This window comes from Dermochelys coriacea, chromosome 7 (genome assembly GCF_009764565.3).
Source record: "Dermochelys coriacea isolate rDerCor1 chromosome 7, rDerCor1.pri.v4, whole genome shotgun sequence".
Classification (NCBI taxonomy): Eukaryota; Metazoa; Chordata; order Testudines; family Dermochelyidae; genus Dermochelys; species Dermochelys coriacea.
In genome coordinates, this window is record NC_050074.1 from 34059049 (window position 1) to 34081252 (window position 22204).

Consider the following 22204-nt stretch of genomic DNA (forward strand, 5'->3'; position numbering starts at 1 on the left):
TTCCAAGTCCAGGCCAGTGGGGCAAAGCCTCCCACAGGGGTATTAACAGCAGCCTAGCTCCTCCCACTGCCCACTAATTCCATACTAGAGCCCACACATTCATTCCTTCAGGCTGGGCCTGCCTAAACACAGCTGTTTTCCATCTCCTCACCCACACAGCTCCCTCCCCCTTGGTGGCAATACTTCCCCCACTGAGGGCTGCACACAGCACTGTGAACCAGAGCAGGAGAAGCCCATTCAAACTACAGGGTTGCACCTCAGGCTCTTCACTGACCGTGGCGAGGCCTGGGTGTCATATCTCACCTGGCGGATGGTATGGTCCAGCACAGCAAGTGCCTCTCACCCTCCCAGTCCTGCCCCACTCCCTGCACTACCCCACATACTAATGCTTCACTGGCACCAGCACTGAGAGTAAGGGGAGAGCACCTCCTGCAGAGCTTGGACTTTTCTTTGCACTATCCCCTCCCCATAGTGTCCCCATTGAGCACGTGGGGTAGGACAAGATCACAGTGTAGGGGTAGAGAGCAGAGGAGTCTCACCCTACCCTAGGCAGTCTGCGGGGGAATCGTCCCTACCCCGGCAGAGTCAGGCCTTTCCCTTCTGACTTCCCCAGTTTTCCCTCCCAGCCTTTGTCTATGCAGCACTTGCCCTGACAGACCCCACTCTTGGCTATGGGGCATCTGTGCAGCACCCAGTGTGATGATGGGGGTCCCCTTCTTTGCTGCGGGGAGTGATAGCGGCAGCATCTGGCACAACGAATCTATGAACCTTGGACTATGAATTTATAGTGGGGCCTGCTCTCAGCTGGTGGGGGTCTGCTCAGTGCCCATCCTGCTGGCTGCCCTCCTTAGCTCAGCTGGGGCCTCCTTCCCCTCAGCCCACCAATAGCAGCATGGGGGAATAATGGGTGGCAGCGGCGGCAGCAGAACAGATGATGTTTATTAGTGTCCCTGGTGCTGGGGCTCGCGCTGTGGCACTCCCCTAGGGAAGCTGGACACAAAGCCCCCCGCAGCTGCTCTGCTGGGTTCCAGTCCTGGGGAGTCGAAATGGTCAGTCACTTCTCTGGGCTCAGTTGGGCAGGGGGAGGGGCAGAACCACGGTGTGAGGGTGGCAGAGGGAACCACAGGCCAGGGTGGGGAGGGAGTTCCTGTCACAGCACGCATGAGCCAAGGCATCCTTCAGCTGTTACACTTCTTGGCCACTATGAGAACGGCCGAAGGCACCAAACCTGTGGGGGCAGGAGACAGGCTGAAGCCAGGAACCAGGTGCATATGGGTTGTGAGGGGAGCAGTGTCCACTCATGTCACTGGGGCTGGGCAGGTTTGATCCCTGAGAGCGGGAGTGATTTCAGCAGGGGAGTCTGAGCTGGAAGGGCCCTGGGTGATCTGTGGTTTGCATCCCCCTCCCCCCCCCCGGACCCCGTGGTGGCTGGTGCCAGCAGTTGACGCAGCTTCCTCTGTGCAGAGCGCCTGCAGGCCTGCAGCCTACCCTGCCCAAGTGAGGGCAACAGGGACAGAGCTGGTTCTTGTAGTGGGTTCTCTGCTTACAGCTTGGGCTCCTGTCCCCAGCATCAGGCAGCAGCATCACCCCACAAGCAGACTCCATGCCCTCCCTTTTCTGATGGGAACCCCGACGGAACAGCTGGATGGTCCTGCTGTCATGAGTCCCCAGCCCAGATCTGTTCTCAAAGGACTCCACGCTGGTGCCTAGAGGTTAGAGTAGCGGGGCCTGGGAGTCAGGACTCCTGGTTCTGTTCCCCAGCTCTAGGATGGGAGTGGGATCTAGCGGGTCAGAGCAGGGCAGCTGGGAGCCAGAACTCCTGGTTCTATTCCCCAGCTCTGCTGTTAATCGTACCCTCAAGCCAGTCGCTTCACCCGCCCATCCCCCACAGGCTCACCCAGCTCCTGCAAGGGCTTCTCCATGTCCTCGTCCGTGAAGATACGGCGAGGGAAGCTGGTGAGGAGGTGGAAGGGCTCCCCACCGTCCTTGCGGTTCAGCTCTATATACAGCCGCACAGCTGCCAGCTGCTCCTTGGCCTTGAAAGTCTGCGTGAGTGACGTCCCGTCCAGCAGTCTCACCTGGACAGAGGGCAAAAGGGGCTGAGTGCAGGCCCCATACCACAGGAGGGCAGCATGCTGGGCGGGCCAGTCCCCCTGCATTAAGAGGACAGCTTCCTCTGTTCTCCTTGACTTGCACTTCTGGGTGTGACCCCAGAGATAGGGGGCTTCCTTCAGAGCTGCAGCAGCAAGCCAGATCAGGCCAATATCCCAGTGACTCCCTGGGACCCCCACTCCCCTTTCCAGCAAGGCCTGATGTCTGCACCCACCCAGGAACCCACAGCAGGGGATGATGGGGAGGAGACGGGTATGTGTGTAAGGAACAGACAGATGAAACACAAAAGTCTGTGGGACCATCTTCCCCCAGGTACCTGTATTCGGCACTGGTCATACTCTCTCTTCGTGGGCGGTTCCTGGCTGGGGGATGAGGGCACCGGTATCTCCTGGGCTGGCTCGACTGGGGCCTGGGAGCTGCTGCCACCTCCAAACTGGATGGGAAAGGTACACGGAGTGGGACAGGCACCAAGACGTGAGTGGGTTCCCCTTCCAGCCCCAAGCTGGTTTCACCAGGCTGCCTCAAGGACCTCACCAACCCACTCCCTAGCACTCACACAGCCCACCCCGCACACACCCATACCCAGCAGGCACAGGGGAAAGCCATGCCCAGAGCATCTCCCTCCCTCCATATAGGGCACTGGGCATGGGATCTCACATGGTGAATGGAACCCACCACAGCCCCAGCCCTTCCCCCCACAGCCTCATCACCCTCAACCCCCCCCAGCTTAAGGAACAGCAGTGGCAGGAGCCACCATGGGGGGCCTGGATCCCACCCAGCCCCTGCTGCTCACCCACCTTCTTGACTCGCTCTGCTTTGTCCCGCTCGATCTTCTCACGCACCCGCTGCCTGCAAGGAGAACAGGCCCAGTTAGAGGTGGCAGCATGGTGGAGGGTGTTTCTGCTGCAACGTCACAGCGAGGACAAGTTCCACGCCTACATCGACTCCTCCCCCCTTTCCCCACATCTTCCCCCAATGCACCCCATTCCACTGCCCACCCCTCCCTCCACCCATGCACCTACTCCCCACACATCCCCATCCCACTCTCCCCAGGCTCTCACTTGGCCAGCTTCTCCTCCATCTTCTCCCTCCGCCTCTCCTCTGCCATCTTCTTCATCTCGTCCTCCTGCAGCTTCTGGCGGATCATGGAAAGCTCCTGGCCCTGCTTGCGCCGCTGCTTCTCCCGCTCAATAGTCTCCCGCTTCTCCCGTTCCTCCCTCTCCCGCTGCTTCTGCGCCATCAGCTCCATCATCCTGCAGGAGGAACAGGAGTGGGCACCACCTTCCACTGCCCCCACTCCCCACAGGGCCCACAATCCACAGGGACCAAATCCTCCTTGCTCCAAGAGCTACGCTTCCCAGCATGCATGCAGCTGGCATCTCAGGGGGACAGGCCTCTCCCTGCCAGCCTCGAAAGTGGGGGCTGGGAGGCCTTCCTACCGCTTGGTCTGTTCCCTCTTCTCCTCAGTCAGGGGGTGCTTGTCATCTCCCTCCGCCGAGCCCTCCTCCACACGATCTGTAGGAAAAAGCCTCCATTATCCTCTGCTCAGAGGCCAGAACCCCCTGCTGCCCACACAGGTAATGAGCAAAGCACCGGGTCATCAGGGTGGGACCAGGCTCCTTCAGGGCCCCCGTCACTCCAGGGTCTACCCCACACGGTGGCTGGGGGGCACAAGTGAGGAGGCAGACATGCCACATACCCTAGGTGTGAGCCTGGACCGCAGCAGGGCTCCTAACCCGCCCCTCCTGCAGGCAAAGCCCACCCCGAGTCAGTGGAATCCCAATGCGGGTGGAGGGGGTCACTCAAGGAAGGAACAGCCAAGAAGCAGGCAAGATCCTGGTGTGTATGAGCCACAGCTCAACCTAGGGGGTCCCACAAGCCAGGGTGGGCAGTTTGACCCCCCTCCCCCCAGCACAGTCAACTCCCCAGGGTTGTTCAAACCTGCTCTGGCTTCCACAGGCTCGGGGGTGCTTCCCTCGGGGGGCTCCTCCGTGCCCAAGACATGGCCCTGGGGAGGCACGTATGGCTCATCCACATCAGGGTCATTCTCATGCTCCATGAGCCTTTTGAGGGGGGAAGAGAGAACAAGCATCAGCAGGGAGAAGGCGGAATCACAAGGATGGAAATGCAGACAGATCTAGTGGGAGGGGGTCTCCAACGCACCAGTCCATGGCCTGCTCGATGCCTTGGTTCCCTGTCAGCGCCAGCGCCTTCTCCCTGAAAGAAACAGACAGCCATGGCTGAGTTCCACCCAGGAGCTGCACAGCTCTATCACTGCCCCACCTCCACAGCAGCATCGTTCCCATGAAATGCTTCATAGAGCGAAGACAGATGGGTAGCTCAATGAGGTGACCCAAACCGCCACTGTCCAGGCCCTGAGAACAAACCTGGGTCTCCCCCTCTCTGGCCAATTAACAGAACATTACCCCAACCTGGAATAGATACCACAGCCACCAGTGTAACATCAATGTGCGAGCCAGGGATGAAGGGGACTCAGCAGGAAGCACAGAGGGGCCGCGTGCTAGGCTGGATAACTGGAGTGATGATAATTCATGCTAGTGGAGGCTCTGGAAGGACTGAAATACTGTCTGCTTCAGGGCTGAGCCAATCATTAGATATTGGAAGCTAAGGTGAGTCCTTCATGGGGCAAGTTGTCCTCCAGCTGCTTACTTCTGTGGGTGCAGAGACACAAATAGCTCCCTTCCCCTCCCACCATAGCACTGGCCCCTCAAGACCATCCTACTGCCTAGGAAGGCCTACCCAAGAGCAGGGAGGTGATTTCACTTCTGCTTATGGCCTTGGTGAAATGAAGACTGGAATCCTGCACCAAGATCTGGGTGCTACCTTTGAAATTGGGTGTTGAGCCATTGAAGAGGGCGAGGAGAAGAGCCTCAAAAAACAATTTGAAGGCTGAAGAAAACACCTGATGGTGAGAGACTGAAAGAGCTCAGTCTGTTTAGTTCATCTAAAAAGAAGATAGAGGTGTCCTGACTAGTATATACGTAGCAGGAGAAAATAGCAGGCACTAAAGGGCTCTTTAATGTAACAGAGACAGGGAGAACAAGAACCAATGGCTGGAAGCTGGTGCCAGACACATTCCAATGAAAAACAATGCATGTTTTTTTTCCCCAGGGAGGGTGATTGACCATTGGAACAAGCTCCACAGGGCAGGGGTGGATTCTCCATCTCCACTCCAGGCTGGCTGCCCTTCTGGAAGATGTTTTAGTGAAACACAAGTGATCAGGCTCAATGCAGGGGGAACTGGGAGACATTCTCTGGCCTGTAGTATACTGCAGGGCAGACTAGATAATCTAATGGTCTCTTCTGGCCTTACTCTCTATAATAGCCTCTAGAAATCCTCCGAAGCCAGGACTAGAAGGACCCTGGTTCTGCTTCACTTGGGCCATTGCTAGGGAACTGATGCTGCCAGCCCCTGCATCCAGCTTTGACACATGTAGCAGATTTGATTTCAAACAGACAGTGCTGTTTGCACTCGCTGACTGTGCTCACTGGCTGGTCCCCAGTGCTGTTCAGGAGTGCCCAAGCTGCTGGGGTTGTGAATTCAAGTTAAAGAACATCAAGCTGGCCCCAGCCCCTGCTTTGATTTAGCATCGCCAAAGGGGTGCAGCACAGGCATCATTACACAGAGTCTCTGACATGTGACACAGCCAGTCTCCAGCCCAGTCCCAGGGGAGCATTTTATAAGCATTCCTTGTTTGGTCTAAAGAACCTGGGGGGGGGGGCGGGGAAGACATGACACACGGGATGACAGGGCAGAGGCATTATCCCTGCTCTGCTGATCGTGAAATTGAGGGAAAGGGACACTCCCAGTCCTCATTCTCTAACCTACTAGACCCCACTCTCCTGCCAGCATTGGGGATAGAATCCAGGAGTCCTGCTCTCAGCACTAGATTTTTCCTTCCCCACAAAAAGCATTCCCACATTGCACTTGATCCCTTTGTGCTGCCGTTCTACAGTCATAGGCCATGACCCCCAGTCGCTGGTAGGGAGCACCCTGACCATGTCAAGATGCAGTGGCAGCTAAGGCAGCCTGTGGACAGTTGGGAGGGGAAATGAGGGAATGGAGGCGGGGGCACACATACGCTCTGTTCTGGGAGAAGCCCATCTCAATGAGACTATCCAGTGCCGTGCACTCCATGATGTGCTGCTGCTCTGGACCGAGCTACCTCTCTGCAAAGGGAAGAGAGGGAAGATGTGTTACAGGGCAGCTCTAAAAGGATCGGTGGCTGCTAAAGGACAGAGTAGGACAGCTGGAGAAGAGGATGTAATATGTGGCACTACCTGAGAGGTTCCTTGGGCCTGAACCCCACACCTCTCCCAGTGCCAGGAATAGAACCCAGGTGTCCTGGCTCCCAGTTCCTGCTAGATCCCAAAGACCCCTTGGGCTCACATGATTTATGCTGCTGTGGTGGGATTCACCCCAGGACTAAGCAGCATTACACAAGGGGGTTCAAGCTAGGCCAGGGGGCAAAACCCAGGGCAGACAAGGGCAAAGGGGCCACTCGGACTGTGCCCAGGTCCAGAGCATTGTCCCCAAGGAGCTGTCCAGGATCCAGAGAGAATGGGGTGTGATGCCATTTAGCCCTCCTCTACCCACTGAGTTAAAGGGCCTCTTAGAATTAGAGCCTGCAACCAATGACTGGATGCGCCCAGCTCACAGCCACGTTCAGGCCCTGGCACGGGGGTCCACTCTCCTCCACCCCCCAACTCTGCGTGTCTGGTGGCACCACCTCAGGTGGAGACTCCGTCCCATCCCCTCTTTGCAAGCCCCACCCCCAGGCAGAGCCCCCCACACCTCCCACAAACCCCTGCAGGGCCCCTGACAAGCTCCTGTATCTCCCCCCGCAGAGCCCCCACAAGCCCCTGTATCTCCCCACGGAGTCTCCCCTCGCGGGGGCCGGGCTAAGGGATTTTCAGGGGGACAAGTCCCGGCACGGGGGGGGGGGGGGTCCCGGTGACTCACCGGATCCGACTATCGGAGGCTCCGCACCGAAAGCAGCGAGACTCACGCGGCCGCTGTGTTTGGTCATGTGAGGGCGGCAGACGGAAGCCGTCCAGGAACAAACGGCTCCGTTCCGCGCTCGTCCTTAAAGGGGCAGAGACCCGGAGCGGCGTGGGATTTAGTGGTTAGAGTCTTATTGGGATCCGGGAAGTGAGCAGGCGAAGCCTGTCCACCGCTAAAGGATCCCCCCCCAGCCTAAAAGGGGGATCCACAGGACCTAGATACCCAAAAAATTCCGGGGGACAACTAATGAAATAACAGGGACAGGAGTGCGGTCAAAGGGTCAAAGGAAGGGAACCGGACGGGGACACCGAGCAGAGAACCCCGGACACCGCCCACTGCTCCTCAAAGGCGTCAAGGGAGTCAGAGGACGCCGCCCAGAGGAACTCTGCCCGGATGCGTGAATGGACTGAGGATCGGAAATAGGCCCCACAGTCACAGGAGACTCCATCGGCCAACCTCCTCACTCTGGTTTTACAGATGGCCATTTTGGCTAGGGCCAGGAGGAGGTTGACCAGGAGATCCCGTGACTTTGTGGGGCCACGGATAGGGAGTGCATAAATGAGAAAGTGAGGGGAGAAGTGCAACCAAAAACGTAATAAGATATTGGTGAGGAGCTGGAATAGGGGCTGCAGCCTGGCACACTCCAAGTAGACATGTGCCAGAGCATCTCTCACGCCGCAAAAGGGGCAGGTGTCTGGGATTGAAGTGAACCGCGCCAAGTACATGCCCGTGCTCACGGCTCCGTGAAGGAGCCGCCAACTGACATCCCCGGCGGGCCTTGGGACTAAGGTGGAATATAGGCTGGCCCACCGGGGCTCTTCACCCTCCCAAGGTGGCAGGAGGTACCACCATTTTGTATCGGGGCGGGACACGAGGGTACGGGCGTGAAGGGTGTGGAGCACGAGCGTGTAGAGATGTTTTCTTGGCGTGGTTTGAAAGCAGACCGGCTGCATCTCGTGCAGCCGGCTTCTAGTGAAGGGGTGAAGGGGTCGGTTGGGTCCACGGGGCAGGGGTCCAATTAAAAGGTCCGGCGGGCCTGGGGTAACGGGTGGGCGGGGCGTGCCCTCGTGCAGGACCCGGTCGAGATGAACCCGAGCAGCGGGCAGCAAAGCGGCCTTCACCTCCTGAAGTATGCGCCGGGGAGTACAAGGTCTGGAAAGCCCCATGCGCTGAGCGAGCGTCAACGGATCCAACCAGTCTCCCCGGTCATAGTCCAGGAGGTCTCCGACTCTTGTGACCTCTGCCAGGACCAAACTCTGGCGCACCGAGCGGGACTCCGCCACCTGCAAACAGAGCTGGGGGTTGTGTAGCAGGGCTCCGCGAGGAGATCTGCCCCCTCGATGGCCGCCACGGACCTGGTCGTTGTAAAGAGTTTCCAGGTCCGGAGGAGGTCCTGGTAGAAGACCGGCAGCTTGGAGAGGTCTCACGGAAGACCTCTCGGATGGAGATAAAGAGCTGCCGGTCGTATCGGAGCCATCGGAAGCGGCGCAGGAAGGCGTGCACCAGTATGCTCCACGCCGGACTACCTGCACCATAAAGGAGCCTCTGCAGGGTCTGGAGGCGGAAGACATGGACCTGAGTGAGCAGACATTTTAAGCCCCGCCCTCCCTCCTCCAGAGGTAGATGAAGAACCCCTGCAGGGACCCAGTGCAGTCCTGACCAAAAGAACTCCAGAATCGATGTCCGGAGGTTGGCCAGGAAACCCGGGGCTGGGACCAGGGTGTTGAGCCGGTACCAGAGCATGGACAGGACTAGTTGATTAAGCACTAGCGCTCTCCCTCGAAGGGAGAGGCACCGGAGTAGTCCTGTCCATTTCCGGAGCCGCTCTATCACCCCGCCCTCTTTAGTGGTTAGAGTCGGCAGGGATCAGGATGCCTGAGTTACATCCCTGTCTCTGGTTTCAGAGTAGCAGCCGTGTTAGTCTGTATTCGCAAAAAGAAAAGGAGGACTTGTGGCACCTTAGAGACTAACAAATTTATTTGAGCATAAGCTTTACCAGGACAGAGAGAAACATCCAGACATGCCCTCTCTAGAGTGATCCCTTTTCCCCCTCATCCAGTGGATCTTATCCCAGCCTCCCCACCGCAGGAGCTGTCAGGTCCCAGGTTCTGTCTATATCACTGAGCCTATGCCAGCATAATCTGGTCCCCATCACCATAGCATCTGGCTGCCTCACAGCCTTTACTACATTTATCCTCACACACCCCAGGGAAGTAGAGCCAGGCTATTATCCCCATTGAACAGAGCAGAAACTGAGGCACACAAATACTAAGTGACTTGCCCAAGATCACACAGGAAGTCTATGGCAGAGCCGGGAAGTGAACCCAGGTCTCCCAAGTTTCAGACTAGTGCCCTGACCAACAGACCATCCTTCTTCTCTTGTGATAGCGAGCCCCCTGGTACCAGAGAAGAGGAGTGATGACCCCCATGCCCATCCCAGAGCTTTTGACTCTTTTAGGGCTTGTCTGCATGGTGAAGTTATTCTGGACTAAGGTAGGGTGTGAATTCAAAGCACAAGGGCTATGCTGGAGCAGTTTCCCAGGCAGCTGCTTTTACTCTGGAATAGCTGTTCTGGTCAGTCTCCCCAATCACGATGACGACAAGCCCATTGTGTGCCAGGGTCATGTGCTGCATCCCATCTCCAGTGCCTGTGGGATGCACATTGCCCAGGGCCCCACTGGTGACTGGACGCTGTGCTAGGACTACAACCCTGGATATGATCTCTACAAACTCAGCTCCTCCATAGATTCCTCATTATCTCCTTTGGTGCCGTAAATCCACCCCACACCCAGCCCAGTAAGGGGGCCCCCAGTCAGGGAAATGCAGAGCAAAGGAGATATTTCAGGGGGCCCAGCTGTTGTTATTCCAAGACAGATGTGGGGGTGGCAGCCTGATCTTACCTGGGGAGATGGGAGCTGAGGCAAGGGGCCTGATCTTAACCTGGGAGGTGGGGTCTTGGGTGAGGGGTGGAGTCTTTTCGCTCCTCTCTTGGTCTACAGGGCAGGTGGAAGAAGAGATGAGTTTGCTTTGAGGGCACATGTGGCATGAGATGGGGCAGTGAGAGACATCTCCCTAACCCAGCATGACACCGCTCAGGTTGGAACATCCCAGCCGAGGCCACAAATGTTTCCTCGGTGATGCCCTGCATCCGGAACCTGCACACATGGGCAGAACCTTGACATTCCTGGCCCAGCACCAGTGTGGGGCTGGAGCACCTGGGCTGGTCAGGATGGTGAGAGGCAGTGGATGGGAGGGGTCTGTTGTGTGTATGTCAAATGACTGCCTCATCTTGCTCCACCCCAGAGGTAGCTGCATCTCCCCACTGGATGAGGGATCCCTGTGTAAATAGCCCCTGTGCCCCACCCCAGAAGGGGCTGCATCTTAGTTCTGGGCAAGGGATCCCTGTATAAACAGCCCCCGTACCTTACCCCAGAGTCAGCTGTATCTCAGTGCTGGATGAGGGATCCTTGTGTAAACAGCTGCCTTGCCCCCACCCCAGTGGCAACTGTATCTCAGTAGCAGGAGCAGCAGTCTCTGTATATACACTTCCTGTAGTGCATGTTGGCCTCTCACAAGCGAAATGTCAGATACTGTCATATTGAGCACTGTAGCCCCTTTCGCCCCCTCATCTGTCTGTTTATTCTTCCCTTGCAGCAGCCCCCAGAAGCAGGGTCACACCCAGGCCTCACGCCTCATGGGCTAGGCCCAGCCTTGCTCTACCCGGCATGGCCAGCTCTCAGCATCCCTCCAGCCCCTTGGGCATCTGGGAATATCGTTGCACTGGAGCACAACTACTGCAGCTGGCCAGGTGCTGAGGGCTGCATGCGAAGAGCCCCCAGCTTGGAGAGAGTGGGGCAGGCCTCAGTCAGAAGGAGATGGCAAACACATCAGAGCCCAGGGTACAAAGTTAGTCAGGTGAGTGGCGGGACAGCAATGCTGGTACAGGTGGGTAACAATTGGGAGCCAGGGATCTGGGGGACTGGCTCAGAGCCACAGCCCAGGCCAGGACCCCCATGCACATCCGTGATCCTTAGACTCGATAAGTTTATGGAGGAGATGGTATGATGGGATAATGAGATTTTGGCAATTAATTGATCTTTAACTATTCATGGTAAATAGGCCCAATGGCCTGTGATGGGATGTTAGATGGGGTGGGATCTGAGTTACTACAGAGAATTCTTTCCTGGGTATCTGGCTGGCGAATCTTGCCCACATGCTCAGGGTTCAGCTGATCGCCATATTTGGGGTCGGGAAGGAATTTTCCTCCAGGGCAGATTGGAAGACGCCCTGGGGGTTTTTCGCCTTCCTCTGTAGCATGAGGCACGGGTCACTTGCTGGAGGATTCTCTGCTCCTTGAAGTCTTTAAACCATGATTTGAGGACTTCAATAGCTCAGACGTAGGTGAGAGGTTTATTGCAGGAGTGGGTGGGTGAGATTCTGTGGCCTGCGTTGTGCAGGAGGTCAGACTAGATGATCATAATGGTCCCTTCTGACCTTAATATCTATGAGTCTATGAGATCCTACAAGAATGAACAAGGCATTTTATCTAACCCTACCAGGGGATCCCTGTATAAACGGTCCCTGAACACCACCCAAGAGGCACCTGCATCTCAGCATTGGCAAGGGTTCCCTGTATAAAGAGCCCTTGTGCACCACCCCAGAAGTGGCTGCATCTCAGTGCCAGGTGAGGGACCCATGTACAAACAGCCCTTGCCCCTCACCAGAGGCATCTCCATCTCAGTGCTCCCCATGATTCCTTCCTGGTGGGGTTAGTGAATTACAGGGAATAAAGTGCTGAGATGCTCAGATGAAGGGGAGCCTCTAGAGGGTGCAGCATGGGCATTATTGTATGGCTGACTTATCTGAGGTAGAGGGCCCCACACCCCCAGCCAGCAGGTCTGGTACAAGGCAGCAACAGGGGATTGCTGGCGGGGTGGGGAGAGCAGCTCTGAGTCCTGGTTTGGCCCGTCACTCTAGCTCTGCCCTTTCTCGCAGGGACCCTGGGCCTCTATGCCCCCCGGACCCACAACAGCCAGCATCTTCTGCAGCCTCCAGCCCCTCAGGGTGAGGAGGAGGGCAAAGGCCCAGGCTGTTCAGCCACTCCGGATCCACGGCCTGTCCCTGGACCAGTACCAGCAGCTGTTCCGCTCACTGGTGGAGCAGGAGGTGGGTCCAGCAGAGCCCCCAGGCCATGGACTAGAGTGGGGCCGCAGGATCAAAGAGCAGCTGTTCTATGCTGTGGGCTGCCCCCGCTACCAGCAGCTGGTGGGGCCCGACGGGCATGTCCGGGTGATGGAGTATGCGCACCGCACTGGGCACAGGCAGGCCCCACCCCACTATGACATTGACACTGGGGATGAGGAGCCACCTGGCACCAAGGAGGCACCAGGCCCAGCAGAGCCTTCGCCCTAAGAGGCCAATCCTGCAGAGCCCGGCTGGGCCGAGCCACACCCAGGCAAACCTCTGTCAATTACACTGTGAACCTAGCAGCGTGTGATGTCCTGTCTGTTGTGAAGGGACCCAGACTATGTCCTGTCTGTTGTGAAGGGACCCAGGTGGAGCTGAGTCTGAGTCAAGCCAGGTCATTGTTCCCAGCCCTGGGTTTCTTGATTGCCCTTCCAGGCATGGACCCCATGGGGCTCCGCGGTCCAGCTGCCCTCGCCCCCAGAACTGATGCCCCAGGCCTCCTGAATCCCTAGTTGCTTACACACACATCCCCTTGGCTGTGGGTGCTCTGGGCTTCTAGTTTAACCCCTTGAGGGACAATACGGCAGGAAGGCAGGGAACACAGAGTTAGCAAAGGCAGCTCTGAACCACAGTCACTTTACTCTTCAAAAGCGCTCAAGAGTAACGGATCTCTGGAAAATAACAAAAGTCCAAAACCCCTACCCTGCTGGATCTCCCCCATCCTGTGCATCTAAGGCCTCTGCTGGTGTTTCAGGCTGTTCAGCTTCCTTCTGTCCTTGCTCTCCTGCTTCCATGTGGCAATGCCGCCCACTCAGTGTAGCACCCCGCTCTCTTCCTTCTTTGGCTGGGTGGTTGGCTGGACAGCTCCCATACCCTCCCCCAGTCAGGTACCTGTTCAGATGAGGTCCAAGTGTGCAGCTCAAGAATCATTTGATCAGGATAGCTGCAGACTCTGAGTCCTGGTGGATTCTCTGTGCTGGGCCTTTGGCAAGCTGCCATGCCCTGGGCTGGGCAGGGAGGCTGGCTGGAGGCATTTAAACAGGTTCACCTTCATCAGGGTTACATCATACCAAATGGGCTTCACAGTTTGATGTAGACATATCCCACTGTGTCACATAGATATCCTAGTACAGAGCCCCCTCCCAATGGGGCTGGGATTCCCAGTTACCCCAGTACAGACTCCCTTGGGTGGAGCTGGGATTACCAGTTACCCCAGTTAAAACCATTTAAGAACACCTTACTAATGCACAAAAAGCTTCAATCCGACAACTGAGGAAGAAGATTATGCTGGTTAAAAAACTGACCTGGTTTAGAGGGGAAGAGAGGACAGAGATTAAATAGAGAGAGAGAGAGAGAGAGAGAAACACATGGAAAAAAGGGGATGTTGATAGTAATGAATATATATTGGAAGTTAGGCATTGCAGAAAATTGATAAGGGAAGCAAACAGAAACAAGGAGAAATCTATGGCCAGCAGAGTTAAGGACAATAAGAAGGAGTTTTAAAAATATATTAGGCACAAATAGAATCCTGACAATGGTATCGGTCCATTACTAGATGGAACAATCAATAATAATGCAGAAAAGGCAGAAGCATTACATCAATATTTCTGTTTTGTATTTGGGGAAAAAACATATGATATAGTCTCATCATATGGTAATGATAACCATTCCACCCATATCTTTCCATTCAGCTAGTATCTCTGGAGGATATTAAACGGCAACTACTGAAGTGGTATATTTTAAAATCAGCAGGTCCAGATGTCTTGCATCCAAAAGTTCGTAAAGACCGGCTGACAAGCTTTCTGGACTGTTACTGTTGATTTTCAATAAGTCTTGGAGCATCGGGGAAGTTCTGGAAGACTGGAAAAAGCTAACATTGTGCCATTTTTTGAAAGGGTAAATGGGATGACCTGGGTAATTATAGTCCTGTCAGCCTGACATTGATCCCAGGCAAGATAACAGAGCAGTTGATTCAGGGCTCTTTTAAGAATTAAAGGAGGGTAATATAATGCAAATCAGCATGGTTTTATGGAAAATAGATGTTGGCAAATTAATTTGATATCTTTTTTGATGAAATTACAAGTTTGGTTGATAAAGGTAATAGTGTTGATGTAATATACACAGACTTCTGTAAAAAGAAAAGGAGTACTTGTGGCACTTTAGAGACTAACAAATTTGTTAGTCTCTAAGGTGCCACAAGTACTCCTTTTCTTTTTGCGAATACAGACTAACACGGCTGCTACTCTGAGACTTCTGTAAGGTGTTCGACTTGGTACTGCCCAACATTTTGATTAAAAAACTAGACCGATATAAAATTAACATGTTCCACATTAAATGGATTTAAAAACTGGCTAACTGATAGGTCTCAAAATGTAACTGTAAACAAGGAAGCATCATCAAGCACGTGTGTTTCCAGTGGGTCCCCCAAAGATCGGTCCTGGGCCCTAAACGCTATTGAACTTCTTTATTAATTACATGGAAGAAACATAAAATCATCACTGATAAAGTTTGCAGATGACACAAAAACTGGGGGAGTGGTAAGTAATGAAGAGGACAGGTCCCTGATTCAGAGCAAGTCTGGATCTCTTGGTAAGCTGGGTGCAAGCAAAGAATATATGTTTTAATATAACTAAATGTAAAGGTATACAGCTAGGAATAAAGAAAGTAGGCCATACAAACAATGGGAGACTCTATCCTGGGAAGCAGTGATTCTGAAAAAGATTTGGGGGTTGTGGTGGATAATCAGCTGAACATGAGTCCAGAGGCAACTCTGTGGCCCAAAAGGCTAATCCAATCCTGGAATGCATAAACAGACATCGCAACTAGGTGTACGGAAGATTTCTGTATTTATCACTGGTGTGATTGCTGCTGGAATACTGTCCCCCATTCTGGTGCCCACAATTCAAGAATTATGTTGATAAATTGGAGAGGATTCTGATTTGAGCAATGAGAATGATTAAAGAATTAGAAAACATGCCTTCTCGTGGTAGATTCAAAGAGCACAATCTATTTAGTTTAACAAAGAGAAGGTTAAGGTATGACTTGATAATAGTCTGTAAGTACCTACATGGGGAATAAATATTTAATAATGGGCTATTTGATCTACAAGAGAAAGGTAGCACATGATCCAATGGCTGGAAATTGAAGCTAGACACATTCAGACTGAAAATAAGGCATAATGTTTTGACAGTGAGGGTAATTAACCTTGGAACAATTTACCAAGGGTCCTGGTGGATTCTCCATCACTGACAATTTTTAATTCTAGATAGGATATTTTTCTAACACATCTCCTCTAGTTCAATCAGGAATTAATGCAGGGAAGGCTGCATTATACAGGAAGTCAGACTAGATGATCGTAGTGATTGATCCTTTCTGGACTTGAATCTATGAAGCCTCTGCTGGTGCTGGGATTCCCAGTTTTCCCCAGTACAGACCCCCTGGGTGGAGCTGGGATTCCCAGTTTTCCCCAGTACAGACCTCCTGAGTGGAGCTGGGATTCCCAGTTTTCTGCAGTCTGACCCCCTGGGTGGAGCTGGGATTCCCAGTACAGAGGCCCTTGGGCTTCCCATGTCTGAACTGCCCCATGTGGACCCCAGGAATGGGGGCACCTGCTTGCTCCCAGCCCAGCTTGCAGAGACAAGAGGGGATGTCTTCCTGCTGAGTCGAGGGCCGTGAGACTGAGAGCAGCCTGTGTGCTGTGCTTGCCAGCTGGTGGTGGGCTGGGAAGGCAGCCACAGCGGGAGGGAGCGGGTGCTGCCCCTTTAAGGAACCCCCAGGGACAACGGGACTGTGTGCACCAGCCACTCCGAGTGCAAACTCTTGGCGACAAGTGCAGAGCAGCAGGGGCAGGAACAGGAGCCCAGAGCGCAGATAGGGAGAAGGCTGCTGGGACAGGGACAGGGGCAGGGACGAGGCTGCCAGGGGAGTGGGTTGGGGTTGGGACAGGAGTCCAGAGGCTAGACAGGGACAAGAGCCCATATAGGGGCGGGCACTGCTGGGGTAGGGATGGGGCTGCCCAGGCTGTCAATGCAGATGGAGCACCAGGGCTGGCTTGCAGGGCCAGGGCTGTGGGGGCACCAGGGCTGGCTAACCGCCCAGCTCTGTCTTGCCATCGGCCTGTTTCTGGCAGAGGTGGTGGCCAGCCGGGTCACAGGCTCCCTGCTGGCTCTCTCCTGCTCACTTCAGACACTGGGGATGGTGCTAGCGCTGGGGATGGCTCTGCTGGATGGCCAGTTGACTTGCGGAGCACACCCTGATTGCAGGAACACCTTTGGATGGGTGCGGGCCCGGGTGGCAGGGACCCTGGTGTGTGGTGTGTTCCTGACAGCACTGTGCCTGGCTCTGCTGCCCAGAACACTGCACCGGGCAGGGCACCCCCAGGTGACAGAGCAGCCCCTGGCACTGGTGGGAGTCGGGGCTGCTGGGCTCTTCATCCATCTGGCTGGGGTGAGGCTGGATGGGCAGCACCATCCCTCTTGGGCAAAGGGTCACCACAGAAACAGTGCCAGGACCAGCAGAGAGGGTGCAGCTACAGGCAGATCTGCCCAGGAGACACAAGGTGAGTCCTGCCAAGGGGGCTGTACCGGGCCAGGCCTGTCTCTCAGCTAGAGGGGAGGACTGAGCTGGGGGTTGGTACCAGGCCAGGCCTGCTGTGTCAGCGGGGGGTGAGATGTTTGGGGTTGGGTGTGGGGGGAAGAGGTACTGGGCCACTCTTTCAGCTTTGGGTGGGGGAGTTTGCTTAAGTAAGAACTGAGCCTGCCCTATGACTCCCTAAGTCTTTGCTCCTTTGCCCCCTCCACCTTGCCCTGGGATCCCTGCCCTTTGCCCCCAAGCTGTAGCATGAAATGCTGCCCCCACACCCTTTTCACACCTCTTCCTTCCCCCCTGCACAGATCTGCTGGTGAATAGGCAGCCCTGGCTAGAGGACAGGTGCTTGCCTGCAGAGGAGTCTGGTCCCCAGCTGGCTCTCTGCCTTCGCCTCCTGTCTGCCTCCTTGGGCCCTGTCACTGTGCTGCTATATTCACTTGCCTTCCACCTGTTGTGGCCCGCATGCGCGGAGCAAGTGGCCTGCCTGCCCCCCAGCATTGGGATGCCATGCCGGCCCCTAGGCAGCCCTGCGCCAGCCCTGGCAGAGCTGGGGACCTGCTGGCTGCTGTACCTGGACCCTGGGCTTTGTGTGGTTGTGGTGCTGGTCTTGATCCTTTTGGCTGCCCCATCCCTTCGGGGCTCTGCCCTGGTGCTGCTGCAGGCTGTGCCCGACCATCTGGACCTTTGGCGACTTGAGTTGCATCTGAGGGGCACGGAGGGGGTGGCAGCCCTGCATGAGCTCCATGTCTGGCAGCTGGACAGTGCCCACAACCTGGTGGCCACAGCCCATGTTGGGTGCCTGGACACTGCCTCCTACGGGGCTGTGGCCAAGAGGATCCAGCAGGTGTTCTGGGAGCATGGGATCCACACAGCCACGGTGCAGCCCGAGTTTGGTGCACTTCAGGGACCATGCTGCATGGCAGCAGGTGGGGGTGATGGCTGCATGGGGCATGGTGAGGCCCCCAGAAAGAGGCACCCATCACTCCCATCCCCCAGCCCCACGGAGATCCTGGAGTACGAGACCATCGTGTGAGCCATGGGAGTCACCTCTGAACTAGCACTTAAAAGCAGCACGTCCTGGAGCAAGCAGGGGCCATGGCAGCAACTCCCCATGAGCAGCGTCTGCTTCCCCCACTCCTCAGGCAGGTCGGGTGTTGAGAACTGTACCAGTGCCCCCACCCTCCTGCCATGCTGCTGCTCTTTGCCTGCCCCCATCCCATGTGAGATTCCCGGAGGGAGAAGTCTGGGGCATGTGGGGGAGCAGTGGGGTGTTGGCAGCCCTGAAGACTGAGAATTAAGTGGGGAGCAGAAACCGGCCTCCAAGGATCAGTGGCACTATGGAGATTTGGAACCTGCCATGCTGCGGGACAGGGCTGCCTCTGGACTCAGCACTCAGGACAGGCCATGGCACAAGATGGGGCTCCCCACAGGATTTAGGACAGGATGTGCCTTGGGACAGGGCTGCCCCTGGACTCCGCACTCAGGACAGGCTGTGGCACAGGATGGGGCTCCCCACAGGACTCAGGATGTGCCACAGGATGGGGCTGATGTGGGACTTCTCCTTTTAGAGCGCTGCATTCCCTGTAAATAAAGGGTACAGAGTTGCCTGCCAGGATGTTGTTCTTTATTGCTTGGCGACAGCCACAGGGGTTGGAGCACTGGGGGGAGATCGGGGACCGGCCTGGGCTGTGACTCCCTTTCGGCTGATCCCGTCATGTGCTGCCCTGGAAAGCACAGCACCCTGTGCGGAGAGAGGGGAGATGGGGCAGTGTCAGCTCCTGGCATGTTCATCCCCCGACCCCACACACCCTGGGGCATGTCCTGCGACTCCACGTGGGCTGGAGCATATCCCTCAACCTCCCACAGAGCGCAGACCCCACTGGGCTGGGACGTGTCCCCTAGCCCACTGGGCTCCTAATGCCTCCAACTATCCCTCAGTCAGGATTCTCTTACCCAATCCCTGCTCGCTACTGTCTCAGGACCTTGCTGATGCCTTCACAGATGCGCTGCACCTTGGCGTTACTGTCCACATAGCCATCACCGTTCTATGGGACCAGGGGATGGGTCAGTCTGTGCTCCCTGTGATAACCCTGCCCTTCTGCCCAGTTCCCCCTAAAGCTGGGGATGTGTCCCCCTACTCCGCCTCCCAAAACAGGGATGTGCCCCAGCACAGTGCCCCCCAGTACCCCGAGCTGGGGATGTGCTCCCAGCACAGTGCCCCTGCCCAGCCCCCCAAAGCCAAGGGTGTGCCCTCTGCACAGTGCTCCCAAGCACCCCCAGAGTCAGGGATGTGCCCCTATCACCATGCCCCCCAGCACTGCCAGTGCTGAGGATGTGCCCCCCAGAGCCCTCAAAGCTGAGGATGTGCCCCCTGCAGAGTGCCCCCCAAAGTCAAGGATGTGCCCCCTGCACAGTGCCCCCAAGCACCAAGAGTCAGGGATGTGCCCCCATCACAGTGCCCCCCGGTACCTCCAGAGCTGGGGATGTGCCCCCTGCTCAGTGCTCCTGCCCAGCCCCTCCAAAGCCGAGGATGTGACCCCCCCGCACAGTGCCCCTGTCCAGCCTCCCCCGCTGAGGATGTGCCCCCAGCACAGAGATCTCAAAGCCAAGCATGTGCCCCCCACAGAGTGCCCCCCAGAGCCGGGGATGTGCCCCCAGCACAGTGCCCCCCAGCTTCTCCAACCGGGAGGTACCAATACACAGTGCCTGCTGGGTACTCACAATCTTGGAGTGCAGGACCTGCCCGCTGTCAGGGAGAAGAACCTCGAAGGCCCCAGAGCCGAGGGCCATTTCCCCTGTCTGGGGAGACAGCGAGTGTGTGGTGAGCAGATAGGGGAAGCGTGGGGACTGAACAGCAGGGCAGTGGGCCCCATGGAGAGCTGTCCCGCAGTGGGGATGAAACCTTGAAGAGCCTGGGGCATGAGATCCCCACACAAATCTTGGGGATGCCCTTGGGGGCTCAGGTGAGTGGAGTGGGACGCCTTGCTCTAACCCTGCCCTGCTGGTGCTGGAGCAGCTCCCAACCCTGATTCCCTGTCCCGCCTAACCCAGGCCCCCTGCCCCTCCTACACCTGGTCCCCAAGCCCCAACCTCACCCCAGTCACTCACAATCTCCAGCTGCTTTGGGAAGCGTTTCTCTAGGAACTCCTGCAGCTGCAGGAACTATGGGGAGCAGAAGGAGAGATGGGGGGAAGGTCAGTGACTTGGAGTGGGGGAGGGCCCCACCACTGCTCCCCTTTCCCCAGCCCCAGGGAGACTATTAGGCCCACAAATTCCCCTGCGCCCTGCCCTTTGGCATCACCCAGGGCACGCCACTCCTCAGAAGGGGAGACACCATCAGCCATTGGGCCCAGCTCCCTCTGCAGGAGGGACCCTGGGGGCGAATCCCTAGGGGGAAGGGCTGGGAACCATCCCCCACATACAAAGGTGTGAAGGCCCAGTGAAAGCCAGGGGCACATGAGGGTATTGGGAGGGCACACAGGTGGAATGAGGGTCACATAGGCTGTGTCTCTCACAGGAGGGTGGGGGACACATGTGGGGGGAGGTCTCTTTACTCACCCGGCTTCTGTATCCTCAGCTGCCACTACAAGGCAAACAGAGCCCAACATCAGTGTGGAGCAGCCCCATGCTGAAAGGGAACCAGTGTGGGCAGGAAGGCTGGGGTTTGGGCTGAGGCCCAGTGTCAGGGGTGTCAGAATTGTGGGAGTGAGAAGGGAGGCTGAGGCACGGACCCAGTGCCTAGGGTGGGCCGTGCTCTTAGGGGGGCAGTGCTGGGTAGGAAGTGCCCATGGAGGATGCCAGGGGGCACCGCTGGGTAGGGGGTGCCCATGGGGAGCGGTGCTGGATAGGGGGTGCCCATGGGGAGTGGTGCTGGGTGAGGGATGCCCATGGGGATGGAAATGTATGGGATGTGCCCATGGGGGCATTTCTGGGTGAGGGGTGACCATGCGGGGTGGAGCTGTTTGGGATGTGCCCATGGGGGCAGTGCTGGCTGAGGGGTGCCCATGGGAGGTGTAACTGGGTGAGCAGTGCCCATGGGGGTGGTGCTGTATGAGGTGTGCCCATGCGGGCAGTGCTGGGTGAGGAGTACCCATGGGGGGTATAGCTGGGTGAGGAGTACCCATGGAGGGTGGAGTTGTATGGGGTGTGCTCATGGGGGCGGTGCTGGGTGAGGAGTGCCCATGGGAGGGCAATGCTGGGTGAGGAGTGCCAACGGGGGCGGTGCTGGGTGAGGGGTGTCCATGGGGGTGTAGCTAGGTGAGAGGTGCCCATGGAGGGTGGAGTTGTATAGGGTGTGTTCATGGGGGTGGTGCTGGGTGAGGGGTGCCCATGGGGGTGGAGCTGTTTGGGGTGTGCTCATGGGGGCAGTGCTGGGTAAGGGGTGCCCATGGGAGGTGTAACTAGATGAGGGGTGCCCTGTGGGGGGAAATGCTGGGTGAGGGGTGCCCATGGGGATGGTGCTGGGTGAGGAGTGCCCTGGGAGGCAATGCTGGGTGAGGGGTGCCCATGGGGTGGTGCTGGGTGAGGGAGTGCCCACAGGGGTGGAGCTGTATGGGTGTGCCTATGGCGGGTGTAGCTGGGTGAGGTGTGCCCATGGGGGCGGTGCTGGGTGAGGGGTGCCCTGGGGGGCAGTGCTGGGTAGAGGGTACCTGTGGGGGTATCTCTGCCACTCACCAGAAGATGATCCGCACTTGGAGGCATGGGGCAGCCATGGTGACGCCGGACCCAGCAGGAGAAGGGGGGTTAACAGCTCGGAACCAGCCTGGGCCAGAGCAGTCCATTCATCCTGCCATGGGGGAAATGTGCCACCAAGGGCAGCTTCCCCCCCCCAGGAACCAACTTCTCCCCCCAGCCTCTCAGCAGCCTTCACCAGGGCTTGGGGCCACGGGAACTGGGAGCGGGGGGTCTCTCAGGTTAAAGCTCCTACCCGCCCCACATGGATTGGTCTGGGCCAGGTCCGTGGGGCATCCCAGTTGTTAGGCAACCGCCTGAAAATTCTGTCTGAGTCAATGCCCATAGGCCCTGCCCCCTGTACCTCTCACAACCCTGCCCTCTACCCCTGTCCCCCATGCCAGATTGTGCCCTTTCCCCCAGGTCCTACCCCCAGCATCCCTCCCCACAACCTGCCCACCTCCCATGCTCCCTCTTTCCCTTCTGCTCCCCCTTTGCTATTTCCCCTTGGTCTCCTGCTCCCACTCCTCCTCCCAGACCCTGCTCCATTTCCCTGGCTCCAGCCATCTGAACGGGGCTAACCCCCCGACTCTTGCAGAAAATCTTGTAGGGATCCTGGGC

General features: G+C 56.9%; 3 protein-coding genes and 1 long non-coding RNA gene across 6 annotated transcripts; 2 read left to right on the forward strand and 2 right to left on the reverse strand.

The window, feature by feature from the left end:
• Nucleotides 1–919: 919 nt before the first annotated feature.
• UBXN1 (UBX domain protein 1) lies at nucleotides 920–7240 on the reverse strand. Of its 2 annotated transcripts, XM_038411406.2 has the most exons (10): nucleotides 7097–7240; nucleotides 6216–6303; nucleotides 4276–4329; nucleotides 4054–4175; nucleotides 3552–3627; nucleotides 3174–3365; nucleotides 2910–2961; nucleotides 2429–2545; nucleotides 1898–2078; nucleotides 920–1228 (listed from the first exon to the last, which is right to left on the reverse strand). In XM_038411406.2, exons 2-10 carry the CDS (start codon nucleotides 6269–6271, stop codon nucleotides 1179–1181), a joined length of 900 nt encoding a protein of 299 aa, XP_038267334.1. In that variant the 5' UTR covers nucleotides 6272–6303; nucleotides 7097–7240; the 3' UTR covers nucleotides 920–1178. The 2 variants fall into 2 exon arrangements, with proteins under 2 accessions (XP_038267334.1, XP_043375498.1); XM_043519563.1 differs by lacking the exon at nucleotides 7097–7240 and having other exon boundaries at nucleotides 6216–6322.
• Nucleotides 7241–10689: 3449 nt separating this feature from the next.
• LOC122461163 lies at nucleotides 10690–12887 on the forward strand. Its single transcript, XM_043519565.1, has 2 exons — nucleotides 10690–11053; nucleotides 12134–12887. The coding sequence occupies exons 1-2, from the start codon at nucleotides 10697–10699 to the stop codon at nucleotides 12548–12550; spliced, it is 774 nt and encodes a 257-aa protein (XP_043375500.1). The 5' UTR covers nucleotides 10690–10696; the 3' UTR covers nucleotides 12551–12887.
• A 3143-nt stretch (nucleotides 12888–16030) lies between these two features.
• On the forward strand, nucleotides 16031–18519 carry LOC119858458 (zinc transporter 1-like). Its single transcript, XM_038409068.2, has 2 exons — nucleotides 16031–16883; nucleotides 17218–18519. Exons 1-2 carry the CDS (start codon nucleotides 16331–16333, stop codon nucleotides 17943–17945), a joined length of 1281 nt encoding a protein of 426 aa, XP_038264996.2. The 5' UTR covers nucleotides 16031–16330; the 3' UTR covers nucleotides 17946–18519.
• Nucleotides 18520–18533: 14 nt separating this feature from the next.
• On the reverse strand, nucleotides 18534–20254 carry LOC122461164. Of its 2 annotated transcripts, XR_006282942.1 has the most exons (4): nucleotides 20021–20254; nucleotides 19634–19711; nucleotides 18866–18957; nucleotides 18534–18653 (listed from the first exon to the last, which is right to left on the reverse strand). It is a non-coding gene; the product is annotated as an uncharacterized LOC122461164 (long non-coding RNA). The 2 variants fall into 2 exon arrangements; XR_006282941.1 differs by lacking the exon at nucleotides 20021–20254 and having other exon boundaries at nucleotides 19634–19766.
• Between the last annotated feature and the right edge of the window lie 1950 nt (nucleotides 20255–22204).